General features: G+C 37.6%; 3 protein-coding genes, 1 long non-coding RNA gene and 1 pseudogene across 4 annotated transcripts; all 5 read right to left on the bottom strand.

Annotated features, from left to right (window-relative positions):
- Positions 1–19: 19 nt before the first annotated feature.
- Positions 20–3,176, bottom strand: LOC148728452 (uncharacterized). The gene is made up of 2 exons (XM_088725744.1): positions 2,906–3,176; positions 20–2,571 (listed from the first exon to the last, which is right to left on the bottom strand). Exons 1-2 carry the CDS (start codon positions 3,055–3,057, stop codon positions 795–797), a joined length of 1,929 nt encoding a protein of 642 aa, XP_088581870.1. The 5' UTR covers positions 3,058–3,176; the 3' UTR covers positions 20–794.
- An 8,098-nt stretch (positions 3,177–11,274) lies between these two features.
- LOC148728451 (melanocyte-stimulating hormone receptor-like) lies at positions 11,275–12,447 on the bottom strand (annotated as a pseudogene).
- A 2,362-nt stretch (positions 12,448–14,809) lies between these two features.
- LOC148728450 (melanocortin receptor 4-like) lies at positions 14,810–16,175 on the bottom strand. The gene has a single exon (XM_088724869.1). The coding sequence runs from the start codon at positions 16,115–16,117 to the stop codon at positions 15,170–15,172; it is 948 nt and encodes a 315-aa protein (XP_088580995.1). The 5' UTR covers positions 16,118–16,175; the 3' UTR covers positions 14,810–15,169.
- A 698-nt stretch (positions 16,176–16,873) lies between these two features.
- On the bottom strand, positions 16,874–19,410 carry LOC148728449 (uncharacterized). Its single transcript, XR_015988592.1, has 2 exons — positions 18,541–19,410; positions 16,874–17,953 (listed from the first exon to the last, which is right to left on the bottom strand). It is a non-coding gene; the product is annotated as an uncharacterized LOC148728449 (long non-coding RNA).
- A 4,551-nt stretch (positions 19,411–23,961) lies between these two features.
- On the bottom strand, positions 23,962–26,165 carry LOC148728448 (melanocortin receptor 4-like). The gene has a single exon (XM_088725834.1). The coding sequence runs from the start codon at positions 26,004–26,006 to the stop codon at positions 25,056–25,058; it is 951 nt and encodes a 316-aa protein (XP_088581960.1). The 5' UTR covers positions 26,007–26,165; the 3' UTR covers positions 23,962–25,055.
- Positions 26,166–26,184: the final 19 nt, after the last annotated feature.

Below are 26,184 nucleotides of genomic sequence, written 5' to 3'. Positions count from 1 at the left end.
ATATGGCAATCAGTACGCATTTTACATATTCAATGTGTTAATCATAATGCCTTTATTAACACACCCATATGGAAATCTACTTTTCATCCTTAACCAAAAACAAACTTTTGTTAAATTTCATTTGTATCAAGTATTGTACTAAAGCCTGTAACTATGATACACAGGTACATTTGGTAATTGTTAAGTTTCATTTCTTTCAAAGGTAATTAAAATGTAGTGCCAATACATGGCTATTACAAGTACAGTGTCTTTTTCCTCATCATTAAACGAATATCCTAACTATTAAATAGCATTAGTGTTAAAACTCATTGTTTTCTTTTGTTAAATGTCACTCACAAATTAGAAGGAAAATCGTGCAATTATTACTCTTTTCAGTAATTTGCTGGAGTTTCACAGCTTTGATATAAGTGATTAAATTAGCCATCCAAGGGTATCATAGATAGATCACAATGAGAACAACACAATGCAATTGAAAGATACAACTTAATTAAAGTGTGACACAAGGTCCTGATTATTATGAAGTGGGCTGACCAAGCTGCTTTCTTTTTCCTTTAACTAGCAGGGGAGACAAAACACACTGGTAAACCCTGGCACTTTATATAATCAGGCCAAATTAAATGTAACCTAACTAATTGTCACCCCATTGTTTCAATTTGCAGTCTGTCTATGGTTTATTATGCAAAATAGTATTCCATATTTTCTGAACATGATTTTATCCTATTTACTAGAAAAGTTGCTGTATCCATGAATTAGAATGTCATTTTTATGTTTTGCATAAAAGGTTTTGAAACAAGTCATTGACTTTTGCTAAACTCACTGGCTGCTTTGGAGATAAAGTGTGTGAAGTAATAATCTTTCAGACGTTGTTGTAGATTGAGCCAGAACTGTTCCTGAAATGGGATTCTCTCAATGCTCATTCCTCTGCTTGTATAAACAACAAAATCACACCACTTGGCTCCTGTGATTCCTAGCTGGCCCTGTACCTGTTTGTAGTAAGAGTGGTCTCGTTTCAGCTTTGGCTGGCCATCACAATTTTCTAAAAAGAACCCATCATGAGAACAGGCATCAAGGGGTGTTACCATAAACTTTGTCTCTGGACATTTGACTTCAATAAGCCCAAAAGGTGAGTTACAGCCTTTGTCTACAACTTTGCCATCTGGGGAGGCACCAAGGTATGGTGGGGTTAAACAAACAACAAGACCTGACTTGTAAACTAAAACCGGCTTTTTCACTGAATGCATGTACTTCTGGTATTGTCTTATTGCAATACTTTCATATTGATTCCCATGCCTGGTAAATTTGTTATTTATAGGTTTTGGATGTAGAAGGTTGTTAACAAGGGACTCATGTTGTTTTTTTCTGTTCACAATCAATCCAAAATTGGAAGCAGTAAATCTAAACCTTCTTTCCCTTTTCCATTCCTCACTGCCTGATTGCCCTCTTGTTTTAGTTTCAATGTCATTCACTTGAGATTTGTCCACTTTAATGTTTCTTAGTAATCTCTGCTCTGCTTCCTCAAGTTCTTCTGGTATTGTGTAAACATCATCTTGGTTATCCATCAAAGGAAATAATGGATATTCATAGATTTCTTGTAAAGGTACTCTTGAGAATGAAGATATGTCCATGTACACATTAAAGTTGTCTTCAGTAAAAGCTAGTTGGTAGCTCCCATATGATCCCTGAGCACAACTGCCAAATTTTGATTCAATACAATCTGGTTGGTTGGAAGTATTGGATGCCATGATTTGTGCCAGGGCCATTTTGGGATTTATAGCCTCAAGTTTTAGTTGAAGTTTAGATTCAGCTTGTCTCTGATTCTGTATGGAGTTTCTAGCCTCATACAAAAGACACTTGACTCCTGGTTCCCTTGAAGTAGTAGATATTTTAGCTTCACTTTTGGTTTTAGACACAAAGACATCCATCACTGGTTGCGGTTTTATCACAGCTCCTCTACCTCTCTTATGCCAAAGTTGCAATCTTGAAGTGCAGGCTTCCTTAGGGTTCATTTCATCCTCATTGTCTAGATCGTTCACATGATTACATTCATGTAAACTGTATTTGCAGATTATAAGCATCAATGCTAATGTATGGTTGCAATATCCGAGTTCTCCTGTAATACAGGTGCAAATTGCATGGATAACACTTCCAGAAATGATCGACAAAGCCACTTTTATGTCATGGGGTGGGTCGTTTTTTCTAAAGCTATGGTAGCAACGTGCTTTAAAATAAAAGAAATTTGAGTCACTAGCAGTTTCAATGTCTTTCAAATAGCGATCTTTTTCGAATGTCGTCGCTTTCCTGATACATGTCGGCACAGAATGATTTTTACTTGGGTCAAGATTCTTCCCTGTCTTGGCAATATGCAAATTCATTTCAGCTCGTGTGAAAAACGGCATCCTTTGAAGACTTTTATCCCATCCATCTTTAGGATACAAGGGTGTAAGAGAGAAATTTGACTTGTCACTTGGATTGTTGTGCGCTGTTTTTAATCGTTTACGTTTTGTGTATATCTTGTCGTCATCTGGGTCGATCACATTTTTATCTCTGCCGGATTTAATGTATTCTTCGACTCTGAAAAAAAAAGTTCCCTTATATAAATCTAAAGCAGCAAAACAATAAATAACATTGCACATTTGAAATGACTGCTGATATTAAGTGATTTCTAACTAACAAACTCGTATTAAGAGAAGGTTGACAAGTTTGACGAGTCGAAAAGCGCGAAACGGTCCTATTTCTTATTAATAATCCAACTATAACAATTCTGTAATATTGCTGACTTTTATAAAGTGATAATCTCCTTTATTTTTCTTTTGATTAAGCTGCAATCGCTTCGAATGTTTCAGCTATCTCCGAAAGTAAAGCTTACAAAGAAGTGAAAGTGAATTTATCAGTCTGTCTCACCTACCGCTTAACAAGTTGTGCCTTCGTTTTGAGACCTTTCAAAGAATCTCCACGACATTTGAGCCAGAAACGAAGCTCGTCGTTCTTCAGAGAACAGGGCTGTCTTCCACAGAGGCTAGCTCCCACAATATCTTCCTCAGTAAGTTCAGTTTCCATGTTTTCAGCAAAAATTTCAAAGACGGCGGGAAAACTAGATGACTGACCAGCCTCGTTTACGTGACGTACGGCCCATTCTCCCCGCGCCGTCCGCCATATTTAGATTCGGTGTATACAGTGGAGATGATCTACTCGGTAAGTCCGAGGATGACGAACAAATCCCTCCGTACCAAATACCTAGCGGGAAAAGATCTAAACAAGCTTTACAAAGGCACAAAGAAAAAGGAACTTGCCCAGATTCCCTACAATATAGGGTGAGGGCCAAAATAAGAGCGGACGAGGATTTCGAAAAGGAGATAAGGCCAGCAAATCCGTAACAACGCGGAGCAAGAAACAGTGAAGGTGATCATGTGCTTCCATGAACGTGAAATCAGTTGTTTTAAGACCGAAATAAAGAAAAGAAAACGAGCCGAAACGGCTGGAACACTGAACACTAAGAACTGTAGTAAGATCGAATCAGCGCGCGTGGCGCAAGCTGAAAGCAATCAAGACAATGTAACGATCGAGACAGTAAAAAAAATAGCTGTTAATCTCCAGGAACAAATCACTCAGTTCGGTAGTACGATGAAAAGAATAGGAACAACGGAGAATAAAGAATTTGAAAAGTACACACGTGTATTCTCTGACTCCCAATACAAAAATGGGGCCAAAAAACCAATTTCAAAAGCCAAACGGCTGCAACTAACAAGCGCAGGGAGCGCAGAAAAGTCAGATGCCAAACACGTTCAACTATCAAAACAGAGGCGAACAAAACGCACATAAAAAAACCTCTCAAATAAAGAACTTACAAACGACCAGATTAATTTACTGGCAAAAGGGCTTAAATTCATTCCAACACCCGTTACAAAACAAAAACAGATCAGACAACAATTATTGCGTGACTTCTGATCAGTTCGCTAGGAGAAAGCGTTGATTTACATATTGGAGGGAAGGACAAAAAAACCCATCCCCGCCACGTCAAATCTACATGGATACCACCAATACAAAAATTAGTAGCCCTTGAAAGCTATTTAGAAGAGATTAAAAGTGATCTTTCAGAAATATACATAACAAAGCCAAAAGATAATTTGCTTCCGGCCGAACGCAAGGCGCTGAGGGCCTTGAAACGTGACTCTGAGTTCAACCTCAAAAAGGTCGACAAAAGAAACAACAACCGTAGTCATGAACAAACGCAACAAAATTTTATAAGGCCAAACTCTACTAGATAACAAAGATAACTAAAGGCCTCTTGCATCAAAGAGACAGACCATAAGGTCAGACAACTTATATTGCAGACCTCTACAGCGGTAATCATAATCGAGACATCTGCCCAGGAGACATGTAAACGAAGTTCCGCCTACTGAATGCGCTCCTTAATGGAAATGTTGCGCAAAGATGAATCGTTTCTATCTTCTATTCTTGTGTAATTTTTGTATTAGTTCACTAGTGTTTTTAACGTGTACTGGCCTTTTGTATTTATATTGTATTAGCTTTAGATTTACTTATATAGCTCTTTGGCATACAAAGCTTTGCTTTCATGTCCAAATTGAGCACTCTATCTAGGATGAGTCATTGCCGTTGCAACTGCGCATGCTCGCTGGTTTACTCTAGTTTGAGCACTCTGGCATGGCTTAGACGATACCACAAAGGTTGGGTCGTTTGGGGTGACCGTCTCGGTTCTCCCCCATCCTAGCATTAGCACTGCACTGATGAGGCCCAGAAGGCCGAAACAGTACTGTCTGCAGTTATATATATATATATATATAACTTATATATATATATATATAGTTATATATATATTATTATATATATATATATATATTATATATATATATATATATATATTATATATATATTATATATATATTATATTATAGATTATATATATATTATATATATTATATATATATTATATAGATTATATATATATTATATATATTAGATATATATATATATATTATATATATTATATATATTATATTAATATATGTTATATATATATTATAGTTATATATATATATATATATATATATAATGTTGCTAAATAAATGTTACTATAATATTACAATAATTTAATGTAGGCTTTGTAACTGAAAAACCCAGCTTGGGAGTTACAATAAACGTATGTATGTATGTATGTAAATGTATGTCTTACAAATTTGTTTTCCCTCTGGCGCTCGCCAATTAATCATCTCTTATGTAAATAGCCTGAAAACTATCGCTACTGAACATTATTATCCAACTACGCTTCGTAGAGTACAAATAACGCCATAGACGAGTACAAATATCAGGCGGTATTTGTACTCTAGAGTACCGGTTAAACAGGTTTTCTCGCATCGCGCAAGCGAAGGATTCAATTGTAGTCAGGAAAAAAAAATGGCGGACAATTTGAATCATATTTCCGACGACGAAGAGTCAGAATGGCTGGCAAATATACATCCAAGTTTATTAGATGAATCGAACGAAGAAAAACAGCTAGACGACCTGGAAATTTTTTCATTTATTGAAGAAAATAGAAACAGCAACACGACAACGCGCCAATTCCGTTCCGGCTTCGCATACTTCTGTCACGCACTCCCCGTAAAAAAACATCCGCGAAATTCGCCCGCACTGAAATAACAATTTGGCGTGTTGGATAATAAATAAGTTATTCGACGATTTGTTGTGTAGTATCGCTGAGTATTTTTACTCGATATTTGTATTTTGACTCGCCCTATGGGCTCGTCAAAATACGACACAACTCGTAAAAATACTCAGCGATACTACACAGCAAAACGTCTAATAAGATATACGTTTTCAACATTTTAAAAATGCAAATGAAAGTACTTCTTAAAAAGTTAACTAATAATTACCATAAGAGCATATGTTGTAAGAATATAAAGATGTGTTCGAAGGCTAAACATGAGGGTGAAAACTTTCCTTATTTGGACTTGTGAAAACAACATTGAGACGAATTGAGAGAAATGTCGTCACATGAAAAATTTGCCGTTCGTGCTTCTGTTCTCACTATGAAACTACGCTATGTTTCGCAGACAACAGCAAAGACTTTAACACAAGCCCGGCCCATGTCAAGGTCATTTCATTTTTCCAATTTCGCCCCTTTTTTGTTGACATCGCCAGCTGCTGTGGTTGGCTGGTTCCTCTTAACGCCTCGCAGACGCCCAAACGCTGCTTTTAAAATCATTTAATACAATCTTCTGCAGGCTACAGTTTTTACTGGTCATTATGTTTTGATGATTAGGGCTCCAAGACCACGCACAAACGTCAATTATTATTTCACTGTGTTAATCTTTAGCGGAAATTGCCTAAACTATCCTCAAATATAGAAAAATCATTTCTAAAAACCTTTTCGAAGAAGTTGTCATCGTTTCAAAGTCATTTGATTAAGAATAAGTTTGTCTCTGCAACCGTGTTAGCAATTTAGTCTAAATTCAAATATTGCCTGCGCGTTTTCAGGTAGCTTTCAAGAGTTAATCCATATTTTGCATTTAGAGTTAGGAATTAGAAACTGGTTCGTAGTCTACTCCTGTAACCGCTTCTATAAAGTGAATAACTTGTAACTTTTCCTAACATTGTCGAAATGATATCAGTCCCGCAAAAAGGTGACGGAAGTCCTTAAACTTATCAGTTTAGCAGTGTTACCACCATGTAACTCTCAATTCTCTGTATTCCTTTACAACAAAATGTACCGCAGCTACAGGGGAGAATTGCTGAGATGATCTTCGGAGTTTAAGGACTCAAACAAGTCACCACCTTCTCTTTCACATGCTGCGATTTTGTACTTGCGCGACAACGTCAGATGGGCCTCGTTTGCATCCGCGCAAAGATTTGAGCGCCTTACAGTAGTTTGGCTGCCGATGATGACGAATCCACGGGTTTACTTCTGAGTTAGCGAGTTCCAGTGTACCGAACCAAAACTATACTCTGTTATTCTCTCCTGCATCCATCCCAACACCTAGGAGAGGATCGAGCACAACTAATACAATCGTCTCAGCGACTTATTTGTTCCACTGAGTTTAAATCTGTGGTAAGGCGAAAAGTTCCTTGACCGTAGTGTAGTGATCTTCTTTGTCGTGAATTTGCGCGCACATTCCTGATTGTAAAAATACCGCATACGACCATGAGGGAATAACAGCATACCACTCTAATGGTCTGAAGAAATTTGATTTGGAGGGTAGACGGCAAAGCAGCAAGCCACACTGAGTGTGGTTATTGTTGTGTATTCATTTGGTGGAGACACACACTCTCTGGTTGCCTTCTACATTCTGTCTTCATTCATAGATCAACTATCTGATAAGCTTCCCGATTCCCAGAAAACTTTTTTCTGATAACCGTGAGATTAATGATAGCGTCAAGTTCGATAGCACAGAAAAGTCAATTAATCATCTGTTATGCTAATGCTCTGCGAACTACCGCTGACAATTTAATGAAATCATTTTAAAAATGAAAACGAAAGTACTAATTAACTAGACGCATAGCTGCGTGAACTCGGGCTTTCAATCTCGCACGTCTGGAGTTATCTTTAGGGGACTGCCATATTGCCATTGTTGCTGTCGTCACGCAATTTCGTCATTGCCGGTCATGAATAAGCCTATTTCAGAGCCATGACTGGAAAGGGTTGAGGGAAGAGTTTAAGAAAACTAAAATACTGCAGTAACAAAAACTATAAATTCGGAAGAAGAAAGTCTCTTTTTTGGTAGAAATGGTGCTGCTATGAAATACGGTAAATAGCAAACGACTAGTCCCAACTGCACCCACAGTGCACTACAGTACACAATGCACTGCAGTAAACAATGCACTGCAGTACACTGCCTTTCTGTATCGCGCCGTATTCAGAGAAACTGGTTGGCTTGGCTGCTGTGGAAAATGCACTTGCACTTGGTTTTGATTATGATGGAGGCATTGAAAAATCTTAAAGTACGAGAAAGTTGCTGTTACCAGACATGCTGGTATGACGATATAGTCATACCAGATAGCTTTAGGAGTATCTATAAAGTACGATGTTCCAGGGAGGCTTGAAACAGTACAAAATATCATTACTAGCAGAAATTAATGTTCGCTTCACAGTTACAACTTGCCAGTATCTCAGCCCCAACAACAGGGCGAGAAGTCTGTCCACGCTGATTGCCGTCATTATAAACAGAGAGATTAAAGACAGAGTGAAGCCTGTTATAAAAAATGCGGCTGATGTGTAGCGACAAAGATTCCCGTCTTCGTGAACCACAAACAGAAAAAAAGCAACGTGAAAAGGCCCAACAATGAGTCCCCTACAGAGATCAGTTGCTGCAAGACAACGATACAAGAGTTTGGATGGCGGATGAAGGGAAGATTCCTTGTGAAGTGCAATTAGAATCAGGGCATTTCCAAGGAACGCAATAATAGACAGAAAGATGGTAAACGCTGAGAAAAATATAAATTGTTGGTTAATCAGCTTATCCGTCCATCTTATTATGCAAAGCGGGTCTTCGAGATTTTCAGTTTGTTTTCCCTCATCTCCAAATAGGTTTGCTTGTAGCATTATTTCCACCAAAATGCCTTCATTAATTTAATCTCTCGTGATCGTTTTAGGTATCTCCCAAGATAACTCCAGGCCTGTTCTCTAAATTTACATAGCAAAACTTTTAATGATAAAAGTTCAACAGCTGCAAACAAATTGACATGTAAAAGGTGATCCAAAATTAATCAATTCATTTATGAATAAAATTCTTTTTTTTAACTGATAGATTTCCTCTTCAGTTTTCTTCTTACTGTGGAAGTTATTCAAAACCTTTATCTAAAGAGAAACTTGCCATTCAGAGAAAATTGCATCGCTTCGGTGACCTTTATAGAGAGAATACTGTTACCGGGGTCACTTGCTCTAAATGACCAATCATTTAAAAGGATTTGAAAAAAAAATTGGTTCATGACTCGATTGAGCCAATCAGTGTTTAGAACCAAACCAGCGGAGATGATTGACAGGCAGTTCATTTTCACAGAGCGAGTCATGGAAGCTATTGACTTTTGGAAAAAAAATATAGTATGGTCCTCAAAATTATTTAGTAACCTTGTGCTGCAAATGTCTGAACTAAAATTCTTTACTCGATATGCAGGGAGCCTAGATTGCTTTGATTGTGGCCCCGTTTAACGGCAAGTTACTGAAATGTCATACAGTAATGCCATGCGTGTTCCAAAGTGGGAAGTTTTAAATGATGCATATCTTAAAAGAGAAACTCTTTTGGAAAATAGTCAGAATTTTTCCTTGATGATCCAGCATATCAAAAAGTAAGTCACTTAAGTAAGTCAAAAAGTAAATCACCTATGTAAGTGTTGTGTGTTCCACACGGTAGTTCTAAACGATGCATATCGTCAATTGTTAAAAACTAGATCATTGGATAATGCAATTCAAGACTTTTTATTGGCTTTGCCATTATGGTATATCAGCCAATATACCATAAGCTACAAATATGGCAAGCGTACGTGTCAGCTTAAAATTAAAAGGGAGCTAAAAATTTAATAAAATTTAATAATGTCATTCAACGTTTTTAATAAAAAAATTATTCCAGTGGCGCTTGTTGGATATGAGATGATTATAGCCAACTCGGTGCCGCGCGCCTCTTTGGCTATCTATCATCTCATATCCAACGCGCGCTCGTGGAGTAATTGTAAAATAGCCAAGGTGCCTCCATGCCGACTAAATGATCTATATATCGTCTGATTATAGAAAAATTAATTAATATGAACCGGCAATACCACTCAAAAAAGAAATTTTCAAACTTATTATTTAAAATGAAAAAAATTCTTAACATTTCAATTATATAGAAAGCTCTATTTAGCTTTAATACTTAAATACGGTTCCATTAGATATAATGGCATTGAATTAGGAAACAGATAGATAGATAGATAGATAGTTTATTTGTAAAAAGCTTGCAGCCACTGATCTGAATTGTGTATTTACAATAAAGTATCAAATATAACTTATAATAGTAATATGATAGTATTAAAGTCCTAAATAAATAATACTATCCTATAAATATGATGAAAGCTTGAAACTATAAATATGATGAAAGCTTGAAACAACTGCCGGTGTAATGTGTTTATTAACCATACATTTTCCTGTGTTTTAAAAAGATCTTTAATGTACCTATTTGGGTTAACCAGACATATTTCAACAATTTGAATTTTTTTTTTAGTTCGAAGTTCGGGTATGACTAAAAGATGAAAAGATTATTTAAAGAAATATTTATTACATTTACTTTAAAGTCCGTATGTTAAATTACAGCTTCCGTCGTCGTTGACACACAAATATTGTTTATTCAAATTAAAAATCCTGCTATATCTGGTCAACATTTTGTAAAGAATGGAGCGAGCCTTTTAACTTGACTAAAATCCCAAACTTCTTTTCAACCTGTGTTTCGGCGGAACACGTCTATTTTCAGGAAGGCCTGAATAAGTTTCATTCCATTGGTAATAACGGATACGATAAAAAATCAACTTCACTTTAATTTTAAAAAAAGACATTCACTTTATGAGCAGATCCACTTTTCTACTTATTCAGAAAAACCAGAGACTCTCTTGTTAACCTAAATTTTTTTCAAATTTCACACTCACGCCGACGAACAATTTTCAATTGTATCATTGCTGGGGCTATGAAAACGGTTTGCAATTCAGATAAAGGCATAACGTTCATGAAAAAGTGACACGGATAATCAGGTATGCCATGCTAACAGACGACAACTTTATTCCCAAAAAGGCATAAACTATTTGAACTAAGCTATTTTTACTTAATAAAAAAAAAAACCGTTAAATGCTTGATTCTTTTCAGATTAATTTTAGTTTCCATCATTTCCCAAAAATTATCAGTGCCGGGAAAATGTCAGTCACACCGTAATTCTTTTGAAGCGTGACATCTTTCAGCGATGTTACTAAATCTAAATTTAATCAGTCGTTTGGCAGCAACAGAACAGAATGGCATCTCTTGAAATAACACACCCCGTTCCTTTCTATGGCAGCAGCTGAATATATAAGTACTCTAAGGAGATTTCTCTGTGTATTCATATTTTTGTGAACACCGACCTATCGACCAATTTTTTACGTCCAAAGCTCTTCTAGTCTTATTACCACCCACAAAGGTCCTCAGTGTTTTACAAAGCGCATCACTAATCCTGATCAAGCGAACCTGATTGTTTATCAACTAACAGTCTCACCCTTTTCAATTGCCTGCTTTTCCCACGGATGGCATTGTCAAAACTCGGTCTAAGACTACAGACAGCTCTGTGGACAGGAAAGCGCTTGTCTGACTGCCTCTTTTATTACTTGTCTCACTTCTCTAATCTTTCAGCAGTAAAGAAACGGGTTCAACGAAGAGTTTAAATAGATTAAGGTCGCAGCACCTTGTATGACTAAAAATTCAGAGGGAGATAGTCTCCTATTTGGAAGAACTGCGTTAGCTATGCCAAACGGTAAATAGCAAACGAGTAATGCCAACTGCACCCACAATGCACTGTACACTTTCTGTATCGCACCACTTTTAGCATTTGAACACCAACATAGCGCTAACTCGCCGAAAACGCTTCAAAATGGCCTGAGACGCTCGGAATCAACAAAGAAAACAACAAAGCAATAAGGTAATCCCATTTTATTTCAAAACAAGACATTTTTTTCTCTCTTTTAAGGCAAACCGATAACATCCCATACAAACCTTTATAAATATAAAACGTTGCGCAACACGTTAAGAGTCACGTCCGCTTTTCTAGTAGTGAGCTTGGACTGCCTGTGGTTGGCTCGGCTGCCGTGGAACACGCACTTGCTCTTGATATTAGTTATGATGGAGGCGACGAAAAATTTTAAAGAACGAGAACGTTGCTGTTACCATACATATTGGTAAACCGATGTAGCTATTCCAATCAGCTATACGGTGATACACAATGTTCGATGTCCTGTGAAGGATCGAAACGATCCAGAGTACAAATACGTTCGCTTCAAAGTCACAAATTGTCTATATCTCAGCCCCAACAACAAGGCAAGAAGTCTGTCCACACTTATTGCGGTCGTTGTTAAGAGAGAGACTAATGAAAAAAAATAACTTGCAAAAAAATAGGTAACTATCGCATAGCGACAAAGATTCCAATCTTTGCGGAGCAAGGACAGCCAATAAATAACGGCCGAAGGCTCTGAAATCAGACCAACACTGAGATCAGTCGCTGCCAGACAACGATACATAAGTTTAGACGGCGGATGAAGGGAAGAATCTTTATGAAGGGCGACCAGGATCAGAAAATTACCGAGAAATGCCACAATGGAGAGAAAAATGTTTGTTGTTGCGAGAAATATCAGTGGCATGTGTATTTCATCTACCCATTCTCCCACGTATTGCTGTTGAAAAAAGGTTTCAGTTTGTTTTCCAGCAACTCTTGAAAGGTTTACTTGCGCCATTATTCCCACTGCAACTGTTAACCCGTAAGTAACCTTGTATCACAGAGGCAGGATCAGGTTTTTAGTATAAATTTACTTATCAAGACTTATTTTCATAAAAAGATTAACAGCTTGTCGTGAGCTTATCTAACCTGTAAAATTAATGAACTTTAAAATGTTCAAAAAGTCAACACATGCGTGACTTGCACCGTGGTTTATTGTTTCGTTTGCGGAAGTCGTGAAGACTACTTCCAAAGAGATTCGTATCCTCGATTTATTGTCTCCCTCTAATCTTCACGGTGACACCTCCCCAAGGTGATACCTCCCCAAGGTGACACCTCCCCAAGGTGACGCCTCCCTAAGGTGACACCTCCCCAAGGTGACACCTCCCCAAGGTGACACCTCCCCAAGGTGACACCTCCCTCAATTGAGCGGCTCCATTCCCTTCCTCCTTTTCACGAACGAAGACTGAGACAGCTATATGTATGCAGTGTAGGTTATGTTAACATTAAATCATTATTCTTAGGCCGTGTACATATATCTTATTAACCAAGCGCGAGGGCCGTACTGAGAGAATATCGGCCCGAGGTCTTGACAGTACGGACCTCGCTGCGCTCGGTCCGTACAAAAAAGACCGAGGGCCGATATTCTTTCAGTACGGTCCCGAGCAAGCTTGGTTAATAAGAGATTTATTATACGACTGAAGTTCAAAGGGACACAAGTGCGGTATCATTCGGGACCATTCGGGACAGTGCCCGGTCCAATACTGAGAGAATATTGACCGGCAATAGAGTATTTTGATTGGTTGATTTTAGTTATTGGCCCCCTGACTGCCCGAGTCGTGTAATAATCATTTTGAACGTATTTCTTCAAAAATTCAAATTCTCCCCCCACCGTCTCTGAACGTGTTTTAGCATTTAACAAAGTACATCACTGGCCATAATAGAACTAATCTAACTTTAAATCTACGAAAAACTTCATCTGTAATTAATCTGCTTTTGCCAGGATGACATTCCCAGAACGTGCTGAAAAGCTACAACCGAGTCTACGGACAGGAAAGTGCTTGCTGACTGTCTTCTTTACTGCTTGTCTCACCTCTCTAATCTTCCGACGGAAGAGAAACGCGTTGAACGAAGAGTTTAAGTACACCAAAGTCTCTGCCTAGTCATAGATAAGAAATTCAGAGGGTGGAAGTCTCCCCTCAGACAGAATTTCTGCAATTATGCCGAACGGTTGATATCTCACAAGTCTGAATGAGCGCTTGCTGATTAGCCATGACTTGTGAAGCAAGCGGACAAGTTTGTGCCCACTCTGTGCTTTTGAAGAATGTTTTATTTTTTTTGAGACAGCTGTATGAACATTCGAGAAGACTAATATGATTTTTCTTTGTAATTGCTTCGCACGAAAGCGGGGGTAGTTTTTTGTTCGAGTGAAATGTGTTGGGCCTATAAACAATCCATTTTCAAGCACTTTGTAAAACAACTGCAATCATTTGTCGATCTTTTTCACAATTGAAAGGAAGAAGGAAAATACCAACTATTTTACAATAAATTTGAAATAGTTTAAGAAATCAAGCGACATAAGCATTGTATAGGAAAATACACACCGCACCATCAAAACGATTTGACGGAACGGAATCAGAAATTAGCTTGCACGAAAAACCGGGTTACCTTTCCTTAGACGGCTAAGAAAAAAAATTGGGGTTCTCAGCTCGTTGAAGATTCGCTTATCTAAATCTTCCTTTATTTTTTGGTATAGTTGAATTTGATCCGCAATAGGGGTAAAAAACAAATTGACAATTTTTTTTACTTACCAAGAGACTCCAATATCTTGTAATTTCTGCTGAGGAGAATTGTTGACTTCACAAAATATCAAGTAAGTTTTGGTAACCTAAGTAAGGTCTCATTAACACATGACGCTATCTAGTGAGGCAACGATTATCACATCGGCTCACTGATAAATGAGCGTTATACTTTCCTGAGAAATAAAAAGTTCTGGTTGAATAATCGTACCTGCAAGAACATGAAAATTCTTTTGGAACAAACCTTGAACTTAATGAAGGGATAACTGATATAGATTCTTTAAAACATATTAATAAAACGCTCTTTTCTGCAAAATCATCCACGAGTTTCCATGGCAAGATCATTTGGGCCAGGTTCGATTTTAATTTGAAATAACGTCCGTCTAACTAGGGTATGTTAAAGAGAACAATAACGACTGTTTTAATTTGGAGTATTACTTATCAACCAGATGTTATAAGAAAACTAATAACTGTTAACTTATTCGAAGTTATTTGCTATCCAACCGTTCCTACGAATAAAAAATCATTTTTTCTTGGATGTTAAGAGTCAGAAACGTTTCAAATTAAAGGTGCTCTCACACCGACTTTTAAAGGAGTTTATTTTGAATTAGCGCTAAGAATTAATTTACAGGACATTTTTAAACCATGGAGAAAACAATAAAAAAAAAACACACAAGCCTGTCATACAAATGTCTGTCACATGTCACTCTAACTGCGATGACTGATTCTAAATGGAAAACAAGGTTAGGAAACTACTGTGGAAATCAAAAGGAGATAAGTTTAAAGAAAACATGAATTTAAAATATTAACCCAAGAAAACCTTTTCATGTTCTAGAAACTTTCAGATTAAAACCAACGACCCATTTGCTAGAGTGAAAAACTGAAAGCGGGAAGAATAAATCGGAAAATAGGAGAATGAGGGTGCCAGAAATCATTTATACTCTAAGAGTATGGGCAACATAGTGCTTGCCTGACTGTTTCTTTCACTGCTCGCCTCACTTCGCTAATTTTCCAACAGTAGAGAAAAGGGTTGAGAGAAGAGTTTAAGAAAACTAGGGTTACTGCAGTAACAAAAACTATAAATTCGAATGAAGAAAGTCTCTCTTTTGGTAGAACTGCTGCGAAGATGAAATACGGTAAATAGCAAACCACTAATGCCAACTGCACCCACAATGCGCTGTACATTGCTCTTCTGTATCGTACCATGTTTAGTGGAACTGGTTGGCTTGGCTGCTGTGGAACATGCACTTGCACTTGATTTTGACTACGATGGAGGCGTTGAAAAATTTTAAAGTACGAGTACGTTGCTGTTACCAGACATACTGGTATAACGATATAGTCATACCAGATGGCTATACGAATATCCATAAAGTACGAGGTCCCAGAGAGGCTTAAAACTGCACAAACTATCATTACAAGCAGAAATGTTCGTTTCACAGTTACAACTTGCCTGTATCTCAGCCCCAACAACAGGGCGAGAAGTCTGTCCACGCTGATTGTCGTCATTATAAACAGAGAGATTAAAGACAGAGTGAAGCCTGTAATAAAAAATGTGGCTGATGTGTAGCGACAAAGATTCCAGTCTTCGTGAACCACAGACAGCAAAAAAGCAACGTGAAGAGGCCCAGCAATGAGTCCCCTGCAGAGATCAGTTGCTGCAAGACAACGATACAAGAGTTTGGATGGCGAGTGAAGGGAAGATTCCTTGTGAAGAGCAATTAGAATCAGAGCATTTCCAAGGAACGCAATAATAGACAGAAAGATGGTGAATGCTGAGAGAAATACCAAATGTCGGTTAATCAACTCATCTGTCCATCTTATCATGCAAAGCAGTTCTTGGAGATTTTCAGTTTGTTTTCCCTCATCTCCAAATAGGTTTGCTTGTAACATTATTTCCACCAAAATGTCTTTATCAAATTCATCTCTCGTGATCGTTGTTAGGTATACCTCCCAAGATAACTCTAGGTTTGTGGTCCAAATTTACATATCAAAGCTTTTAATGATAAAAGTTCAACAGCTGCAAACAAATTGACATGTGAATAGTGATCCAAAATTTATCAGTTCAGTCATGAATAAAACTCGTTCAGTTTTAACCGATAAATTTCCTCCCAGTTTTCCTCTTACCACGTGGAAGTTATTCAAAACATTTATTTAAAGAGAGACTTACCATTCAGAGAATATTGCATCGCTTCAGTTTCGTTTAGAGAGAGAGTACTGTTGCCGGGGTCATTTGATCTAAATGACCAACCATGTTAAAGGATTTGAAAAACAAATTCTTTCATATCTCGATTAAGCTAATCAGTGTTTGGAACCAAACTAGCAGAGATGACTGACAGGCGGCTCATTTTCACAGAGCGATACGTGGAAGCTATTGACTTTTGGAAAAAAATATGGTATCGTCCTCAAAAATTTTTACTAAACTTGTGCTGCAAATGTCTGGACTAAAATTCTTTACTCAATATAAAGGGAGCCCAGATTGCTTTGATTGTGGCCCCGTTTAACAGCAAGTGTTCTATGTTCCACACGGTAGTTCTAAACGATACGACCTAATTATCAATATATCGTCTGATTGTTCAACCCGTGATTCGGTGGAACACGTTAACTTTGAAAAACCTAAATAAGTGTCATTCCATTGGTAACAACGGATACGATAAACAAACCAACTTCACTTTAATTTTAAAAATAGACATTCACTTTATGAATAAATGCACTTTTCTACGTATTCAGAAAAACCAGAGACTCTTTTGTTAACCGGAGAGGTAGCAAAATGGAGAGAACGAAGACAAAAACCTCAATTTCTTTCAAATTTCACACTCATGCTGACGAAGAATTTTAAATTGTATCATTACTGCGGCTGTGGAAACGGTTTGCAAATTAGATAAAGGCATAACTTTCATGAAAAAGTGACTCGGATAATCATATATGCTATGCTAACAGATGAAAACTTTATTCACAAAAAAGGCATAAACTATTTGAACTAAGCTATTTTAATTTAATCAAAAAATGGTTAAACGCCTGATTCTTTTCAAAGTAATTTTAGTTTCCATCAGTTTCCAAAAATTATCAGTGCCAGGAAAATATCAATTACACCGTAATTCTTTCGAAGCGTGATATCTTTCAGCGATGCTACTAAATCTAAATTTGAGCAGTCGTTTGGCAGCAATAGAACAGATGATGGCATCTCTTAAAATAACACACCCCGTTCCTTTCTATAGCAGCAGCTGAATGTATAAATACTCCAAGGAGATTTCTCTGTGTATTCATATTTCAGCGAACATCGAGCTATCGACCATTATTACGTCCAAAGTTCTTCTAGTCTTATTGCCAACCCTAAAGGTCCTCAGACTTTAACAAAGCGCATCACTAATCCTGATCAAACGAATCTGATTGTTTATAAACTAACAGCTTCACTCTTTCGAATTGCTTACTTCAACCACGGATAACATTAATTGTCAGAACTTGGTCTAAGACTACGGGCAGCTTTGTGGAAAGGAAAGCACTTGTCTGACTGTCTGCTTTACTGCTTGCCTCACTGCTCTAATCTTCCAGCAGTAAAGAAACGGGTTCAACGAACAGTTTAAATAGATTAAGGTCACTTCGTTTGCGGAAGTCGTGAAAGATACTTCCAAAAAGATTGCTGTCTCCCTCTAATCTTCGCGGCGACACCTCCTTCAAAGGAGCGACTCCATTCCCTCCTCCTTTTCACGAACGAAGACTGAGACAGCCCTGTGTGTGCAATGTAGGTTATGTTAACGTCAAATCATTCTTGTTAGGCCGTGGACACACATGTATTAACCGCAATTGTTTCAATAACGATCGTCGATGACGAACTGAAAAAGATCAATGCTAGTGAGGACTTGTGAAAAAATAAAATAATCCCTTTCACCTTACTAAGCATCTTTTCCTCAGCCCTCTCGTTAATCAGAGGAAGCACTCTGGGCTCCTTTTAAATAGGTTTAGTGGGTTTAGTAAAGTTAAATATCTCAGGGGAGGGGAGTTTGCAATTGAAACCAACACAGAGAATAGGTGTTCCCATACACGATAAAGGAGTAGGGTAGGCGGATGAAATAAAAATTTCTTTGAAGGAGGACAAGGACCAGACTATTCCTAAGAAATACATTTTAATGAATCATTAATCATTGTGTCCATGCAACATTTAAAAAATTATATATATATATATGTTAGCTTAATTCTTAAACACACGACCCCACAAGCTTTATAGCTTTAAAAATCATCATGTTTAAATAAATATTGTGTGTGTGAGTAAAATACTGAGAAAAATATCAACTTTTTGAGAATTTCATTCACCCAACCTGTGTTGATTGTAGTTTCGCCTTTCAATGTTGAGGATCTTCTTTGCGACTTACAACAGAGGACCTCCCAGCAACATTTTCGTGGAATGGAGATATATGGTGAGAAGTTTGAATGGTGAGACCGCCTGGGTTCGAAGTTAATCTAAAGTAGAACTCAACGAACAGATGGTTGAACAATACTGCATAAATGTTAAGTTCCTCACAACAAATTTGCTGTCTCTCTCTTCCTCTTGAAGGAAAATCGCTTGCTCTTCAAACAATAATAAGAATCAGAAATCTTTTGAGGTTCTTTCACACTAAAAAGATTTTTAGTAGATGAGGAGTGAGAGTCGATTTTTAGTTCGTGATGAGTTCATTTACATGACAATTAAAAGGTAAGTTAACGCATTAATTTTCTTGGTTCCGTTCAAAGACAGACGGAAGAAAGATTTGAAGAGGAACTCTATATACTAGTGAATATTTTTATACTTATTAAAAAAAAAAAAACCAGACTGAGGCTTTTGTTTCAGGCGGAGAGAAAGCAAAATAAGAGATAATGATGAAGAACAAGAACCTAAGAACCTATTGCCTTCAACAATCACTTTTCTTCTATTGGACCCAAGCTTGCTAGCCAGATTTATTCTAATAATGGTCCATCACACCTACATTACCTTGAGGGAACTGACAAACGTTTTGAGTTAAAATGTATTAATCCTTCTAAAGTGTTCTCACTTTTGTCTAAGCTTTGTAAATCGAAAGCCACAGGCTTAGATATGATATCTTCGCGACTTCTTAGGGAGTGCGCCGATCTGATAGCTGATCCATTGTGTTCTATTTTTAATCAGTCCATCAGATCAGGTGTTTTCCCTCAGGAATGGAAATGCGCAAAGGTTATCCCACGTTTCAAAGAGGGAGATCACTCCGACTTAAACAATTATCGCCCAATTTCTATCGTCCCTATAGTAGCTAAGGTGTTTGAGCGTATCATTTACGACCAGGTTTACGGTTATCTCACTGAAAACAATTTGATTTCCAGCCAGCAATCTGGCTTTCGTTCGCTCCATTCAACTGTTACTGCCTTGTTGGAGGCAAACAAGGCAGTAACAGTTGGACCTTCAACATTGATAAAGGCAAAACAAATGCAGTTGTTTTTCTCGACCTAAAAAAGGCTTTTGATACCGTTGACCATACAATTCTTATGTCTAAATTATTCGAATATGGTATCCGCGGTATCGCTTATGAATGGTTTAGCTCATACCTAGATAATCGCCATCAACAATGTTTTGTAAATGGTTCGCTCTCAATTAGTCAAGTTCTCACTTGTGGAATTCCGCAAGGAACAATTCTAGGACCTTTGCTTTTTGTTCTATACATAAATGATCTTCCTAATTGCCTGTCTAATTCAGTTGCACGTATGTATGCCGACGATACTCACCTGACCTTTGCCAGTAACAACATAGAAATGATCAATGATGTTATGAATCACGACCTATCCAATGTTAACACATGGCTCACTGCAAACAAATTGACTCTAAATTCATCTAAAACTGAATTCATGTTAATTGGATCGCGGCAAAGGATAGGTACCTACGATACTTCCCCTAAACTAATCATAGGTGGTGACATAATTAAACAAGTTAGCTCAGTCAAATCTCTGGGTGTACATATAGACGAAAACCTTTCATGGAATATGCACATTGAAAAAATAGCCAAGAAAATCGCATCGGGCATTGGAGCAATTAAACGTTGTAGGCCTTTTGTTAATCGAACCACGCTTGAGTCCGTTTTCAATGTCTTAGCTCAACCGTACTTTAATTACTGCAGCGAGGTCTGGGGGCATTGTAACAAGGGTCTTTCGAATAAGCTCCAAAAGTTGCAAAACCGGGCTGCCCGTATTCTGACCTTCTCCAGTTATGACACAAGCGCTGATCCTCTTTTTGTGCAACTTAACTGGAGACGGTTAGATACTCAGCGATAAATACAAGTGGCCACCATGGTCTATAAATCTATACATGGTCTTGCGCCCGACTATCTTGGTTCTCTTTCCACTAAATATGATCCTCCATATAATCTAAGGAACTCTGAAAACAAACTAGCTGTTCCATTGCCCCACACCAATTTCCTGAAAAATAGCTTTAGCTATAACGGTGCGGTTATCTGGAATAGCTTGTCCCCTGAATTGCGGCAAGCAAAATCACTTCAATCCTTCCGAAATGGTTGTCGCAATTTCTTCGTCTGAATCGACAAAACACACACGGCATCTATGTAAAGCAGAATTTCTTTATTTTTTTCTATTTCACTTTTAAATTTTAGATCATGTTTATATAGATTAAAATAGATTGTAACTGTAATAATAGATTGTAATAATATTATTATTTTATCTGATAGATTTACCGTGTCTAAATAAAAAAAAATAAAAAAAAGTACCTATTATTCTCATATCAGTTAATGTGAATTGGCGATATGGGTAAAGAAGGAATTTTCAACTTTGATACTTAAAGTGAGCAAATTTCATGACAGCAAATTTGTGTAAAGTGTAGCTTAGTTTAATACGGTCGCCACATGACCAAAAGGCAACAAATGCCAAAAATAAAATTGATTATTTAACCTTTTATCTCCCTGTTTGGGCTCAACGATCTGCTTATGGAAAAAACGTGAGGCCTCTTTTTTCGAGTATAAAAAACAGATTGTTGAATAAGATTCTTATACTTACTTATCCCCTGGAGGTTTTCCTACATATAATTCTTCCTGCTTACCAAATGACCGTGTTATACCGATTGATTTTAAAATATCCTGCGTTTCTAGCGTGACGTAAAAAGCATATCAACTGAAAAACCAATTAGTTAAGAAAAATGGTCAAAGAAAGGAGATCGTAAAAAAAAGAAAAATCAGGAAATATTGGAAAAGGAAACAATTTCCTGTTTTTTTTTTCCGGCGATAGGGAAATACTGTCAAAAGGTATCATAAAAATGGCCTTTTTACTAGTTTTAATCTGGGAAATCAAAAGGCGAAAATTAATAGTTTTTTCTAAAGCCCAACCTCTCTCATAGGCTTTTCTAAAATCTGCATTTACGTGGGTGTTTCACTGAAGTATAAGAAGAACCTTAGAACAACTAGCAGCTCATTCTGTTGCTTTGAAGGTAACACTTTCAGAACTTGCCCAGACGCTACATTCAATTCCATGGACGGCAAGGTGCTTCTCTCATTGTCTCCTTCCCTGCTTGTCTCACCTCTCAAATTTTCCAACAATGAAGAAATAGGTTTAACGAAGAGTTTAGGAAGACTAAGGCTTCAACGCATCCAAGGAAAACAAATTCAGAGGGAGAGGGTGGCCTTCCTCTATCCAGTACTGCTATGACTATAACAGATCGTAAATAGCAAACGACTAATACCAACTGCACTCACAGTGCACTGTGTACTACGGTATCGTGCCAAGTTCAGTGGAGCTGATTGGCTCGGCAGTTGGAGAACTTGCTGTGATGGAATAGACCTTTGGCCGTGGTGGAGACGAGGGAAATTTTTTAACGACGAGAACGAAGCTGTTACCAGACAAAGAGGTCTAACAATATTGCTTCACCAGACAGCTATACTTCATAAAGTGCGATGCCCCCGCAAAGATCGCAAAAATCCAAACTATAATAAGAAGCAAATAGGTTCGCTTCAAAGTCACAACTTGTTTGTATCTCAGCCCCAAAAACAGGGCGAGAAGTCTGTCCACACTAATTGTGGTTATTGTGAAGAGAGACTGATGACAGTGTATAGGCTGTTATAAAATAAACATTTACCGCGTAGCTACAGAGATTTAATCTTCGTGAAATAAATTCTAATATATATATGTTATTCACCAGCATAGGTCGGTCCGTATTGGGAAAACTGTGCCCTCTGTCTTGAGTACCGCATGAGGCCGTAGGCCGAGGGCGGTATCCAAGACCTCGGGCACAGTTTTTCCCAGTACGGACCGACCTATGCTGGTGAATAACATTTCTTTTTTTCTGACATATAACAAAAGGATTGCCAAAAGAACCCGAATGATGTAGGGTTACAATTACGAGTTTAATTACGGGAAAATCCTTCATAAACTTAACAATTTGTTAGCGAGTGGATGATAAAGAATACAGACTTTATTCAAATTAAAGAGAAAGCTTTCACCGAAATGTTATTAATTTAAAAAGGCTTCCGAGCAAACTTTGAAACATTTTTTGACAAGAAACTGTCACCATATGACACCTGTCAATTGAAGAAGAAAAAAAGCTACGCTTTTGAATAAACAACAGTACTGGTGTGACAAACACGCACGAGTTAAATGACACGAGGACGATCTTCTCGTACAAAACAAACAAAAAAAACACTCAAAGATTTTACGGAAAGTATTATTTATTTCCAACGACGATTAATCTTCGAAGATTTGCCTCTGTTCCGTTTTAAAATGTCACGGAAAGTCAAATTGTAAGTGAATGCAAATGTGTGTTTCGAGTTGTTAGTCTGCTTGTTCCTTTTCTACGATGGTGAGTGTAAATCTGTCTTTCTTCGACTAAAAAGCTGAAGTCAGTGAGACTCTTTCCAGCTAGACACAAGGGGATTTAATGCGAATTTTATTCATCAAATTCCTCCGGTTTCTGATGGGAAATTTACGGTAGAAATGTCCAAATTACAAAGAATAGGCGAAAGTGTATTTGTAGAAGAACTCAAAACTTCGCTCAACGTTTCAGATATTAAAGAATTCAGATATTAACGAATGAGAGTCACATTGATTAACGTAATTGCTAACTGCAACCACCTCTCGTTGAAACTTTCTGAGTTACTTTTTGTGAAGGATTATTAAATAAAAACTTGTTTTTAGGCCGCGTTTCAATCGTTTTAAATACAAATTTAGTACCACCAAATTTATTTCGAAATCAATTTTTGCGGAAAAACCATTGTGATTTGAGAGCGAGAGAGAAGAAAGAATGAATATCATTTATCGCCAAAAGGTCGTGACCGAATTCTTTTCTCAAACATTCTGCCAAGCCGACAAAATGAGATATATTTGTGAAAACCTGCAACGAAGCTTGAGATGTTTTGCAAAGTGACTCGAGCGAAACGGAAACCGCCCGCTGTGAGCGAGCCGGATAGGGAGAATACTGCCCGCTCTCGGAACCAATCAGATTGCAGGATTTGTAGAATACCGCTCGCTTACGAACTGAGAAAAAAAATAATAGGATTTATTTCACCGTCACACATTCGAATGGCAAGGGTATTTAGATTGGATATAACCTGAAATATTTTTCTCACCTGATAGATGTTCATACAGGGAAAACTGCAAAGAGATAAGTTGTATTTACCATACAAGTTGTTGCTCTCTTCCTTCTCAAGCAAAATAATGTTTTTCTGAGGGCAAAACGATGAGAATCACAGACGTTTTAAATCGAACGATTTTCCACACCGACCACAATATTCGTAATATCTGCGGAGATAACGTTTATTTGAATAAGCTAAAATGGTCAACCTTACCGTTATCTCTTGAGCCGGAAGTGTTCAGTGGAACAAAAACCTAAATTACAAAGTAAAGCAAGTAAAAGAAAACCTTAAACTACTTAAGGCTTCACAGGGAATCTATGTCCTATATTTTTTATAACAAAATTATGTTAATGGCCACGGCTGGGCATTCACAAAGAGAAAGGTTTTCTTAAGCCCAGCCCTTTTCAGTTATTTGATAGGTCTAAATTTATCCAGCCGTTTGACAGCAACGCAACGGCTGCTGTTCCCTGAAAACACAACCTTAATATGTATTATTTACATTGAACATATTTCTCCTTATATTCATCGAACTATCGGCCGTTTTACTTCCAAAATTCTTCTCCTCTCTCCATCGCCCCTAAATGTGTTTTAGCCGCGAAGTTGATAAAAGAAGATATGTTCGCCTTAATATTACAACTTGTCTGTATCTGAGCCCTAGCAACAACGCGAGAAATCTGTCCACACTTATTGTGGTCATCGTGAAGAGAGAGGCTGACGACAGAATTAAACTTGTTGCAAAATTCGCAATAAACACATTTTTATAGAGTCATCTAATAAACACTGTTTATTAGATGACTCTCTTATACCGATTGATTTTGAAATATTCTACGTTTCTCGTGTAACGTATTAAGTGTATCAACTGAAAAACAAATTACTTAAGAACACTAGTGAAAGAAAGGAAAAAAAATTAAAAAATCAGGAAACTTCAAAAGGAACTTAATCCCGTTTTTTTCGGCGATAGTTAAGATCTGTAAATAGGTATCATAAAGAAGACCCTTTTACTAGATTCGATCAGAGAAATAAAAAAGCGACAATTAACAGTTATTTGTTAAGCACAACCTCTCTCATAGGTTTTTCTAAATCTGCATTTACGTGGTTGTTTCACCGAATACAACGGGACCTTTTCGGGTAATATTTCCTGTATGCATACAAGGATTTTACACGTTTTGCTCTTAACACAAGTATATGCGTAGAACAATTCACAGCTTGTTCTCTTGCTTTGAACGGTAGCACTGTCAGAACTTGCCCAAAAGTTCCATTCAGTTCCATGGACAGCAAAGTGCTTGTCTAATAGACTCCTTTACTGCTTGCCTCACTTCTCTAATCTTCCAACAATAAAGAAATATGTTCAACGAAGAATTTAAGAAGGTTAAGGTCTCAAAACATCCAAAGATAACAAATTCAGAGTTAGAAGGCGCCCTTCCTTTATTCAGAACTGCTACGACTATGACGTATGGTAGATAACAAACAACGAATGCCAACTGCAGCCACAGTGCACTATACATTGCCTTTCTGTATCGCGTCAGGTTCAGTGAAGCTGGTTGCCTCGGCTGTTGGAGAACTTGCTGTGATGGAACAGACCTTTGGCCGTGGTGGAGACGATGGAAGATTTTTAAGTACGAGAACGAAACTGTTACCAGACAAAGCGGTGTAACAATAAAGGTACACCAGAAAGCTATACGGTGATTCATAAAGTACGATGCCCCCAGAAAGATCCCAAAAACCCAAAATATGATAAGAAGCAAATAAGTTCGCTTCAAAGTCACAACTTGTCTGTATCTCAGCCCCAAAAGCAGGGCGAGAAGTCTGTCCACACTAATTGTGGTTATTGTGCAGAGAGAGACTGATGACAGGGTATGGCCTATTATAAAATAAACAGTTACCGCATACACACAAAGATCCAAATCTTTGTGAAGCAAGGACAGCCAATAGATAACGGCAACAGGCTCTGAAATTATACCAACACAGAGATCAGTTGTTGCCAGGCAGCGATACATAAGTTTGGATGGTGGATGAAGGGAAGATTCCTTGTGAAGGGCGACTAGGATCAGGGTGTTGCCAAGAAATGCAATAATGGACAGAAAAATGTTGACTGAAGAGAGAATGATTATTTGGTTGTGTATTTCATCTGTCCTTCTTCGCACGCATAGCTGTTGTGCGAATGTTTCTCCTTGTTTTCCTGCAACATCAGAAAGATTTACTTCTGCCATTATTTCCAGTGCAACTTGTCTTCTTTATTTGAGCCTTGTATCTCCGAGGATCGCCTCTGGTTTGTGGTATGAGTGTAAGTATCAAGACCTCTCCTCATATTAGCTTAAGGGCGGGTCATGATCTCATTAATTATGTAAAATTAGACCAACGGTTTCGTAGTATTTGAACAACAAAGAC

Source organism: Stylophora pistillata, chromosome 6 (genome assembly GCF_964205215.1).
Source record: "Stylophora pistillata chromosome 6, jaStyPist1.2, whole genome shotgun sequence".
Taxonomy (NCBI): Eukaryota; Metazoa; Cnidaria; class Anthozoa; order Scleractinia; family Pocilloporidae; genus Stylophora; species Stylophora pistillata.
Note: the sequence above shows the minus strand (reverse complement) of the source record. Positions and strands in the feature narration are given on the sequence as shown.

Bases quoted from the DNA above. Each gene is read 5' to 3' on its own strand.
- LOC148728448 (XM_088725834.1), bottom strand. From the start codon at position 26,006: ATGGCAGAAGTAAATCTTTCTGATGTTGCAGGAAAACAAGGAGAAACA.
- LOC148728450 (XM_088724869.1), bottom strand. From the start codon at position 16,117: ATGTTACAAGCAAACCTATTTGGAGATGAGGGAAAACAAACTGAAAAT.
- LOC148728452 (XM_088725744.1), bottom strand. From the start codon at position 3,057: ATGGAAACTGAACTTACTGAGGAAGATATTGTGGGAGCTAGCCTCTGT. The intron at 2,572-2,905 runs GTAGGTGAGACA...TTTTTTTTTCAG, and splicing joins AAGGCACAACTTGTTAAGCG to AGTCGAAGAATACATTAAAT.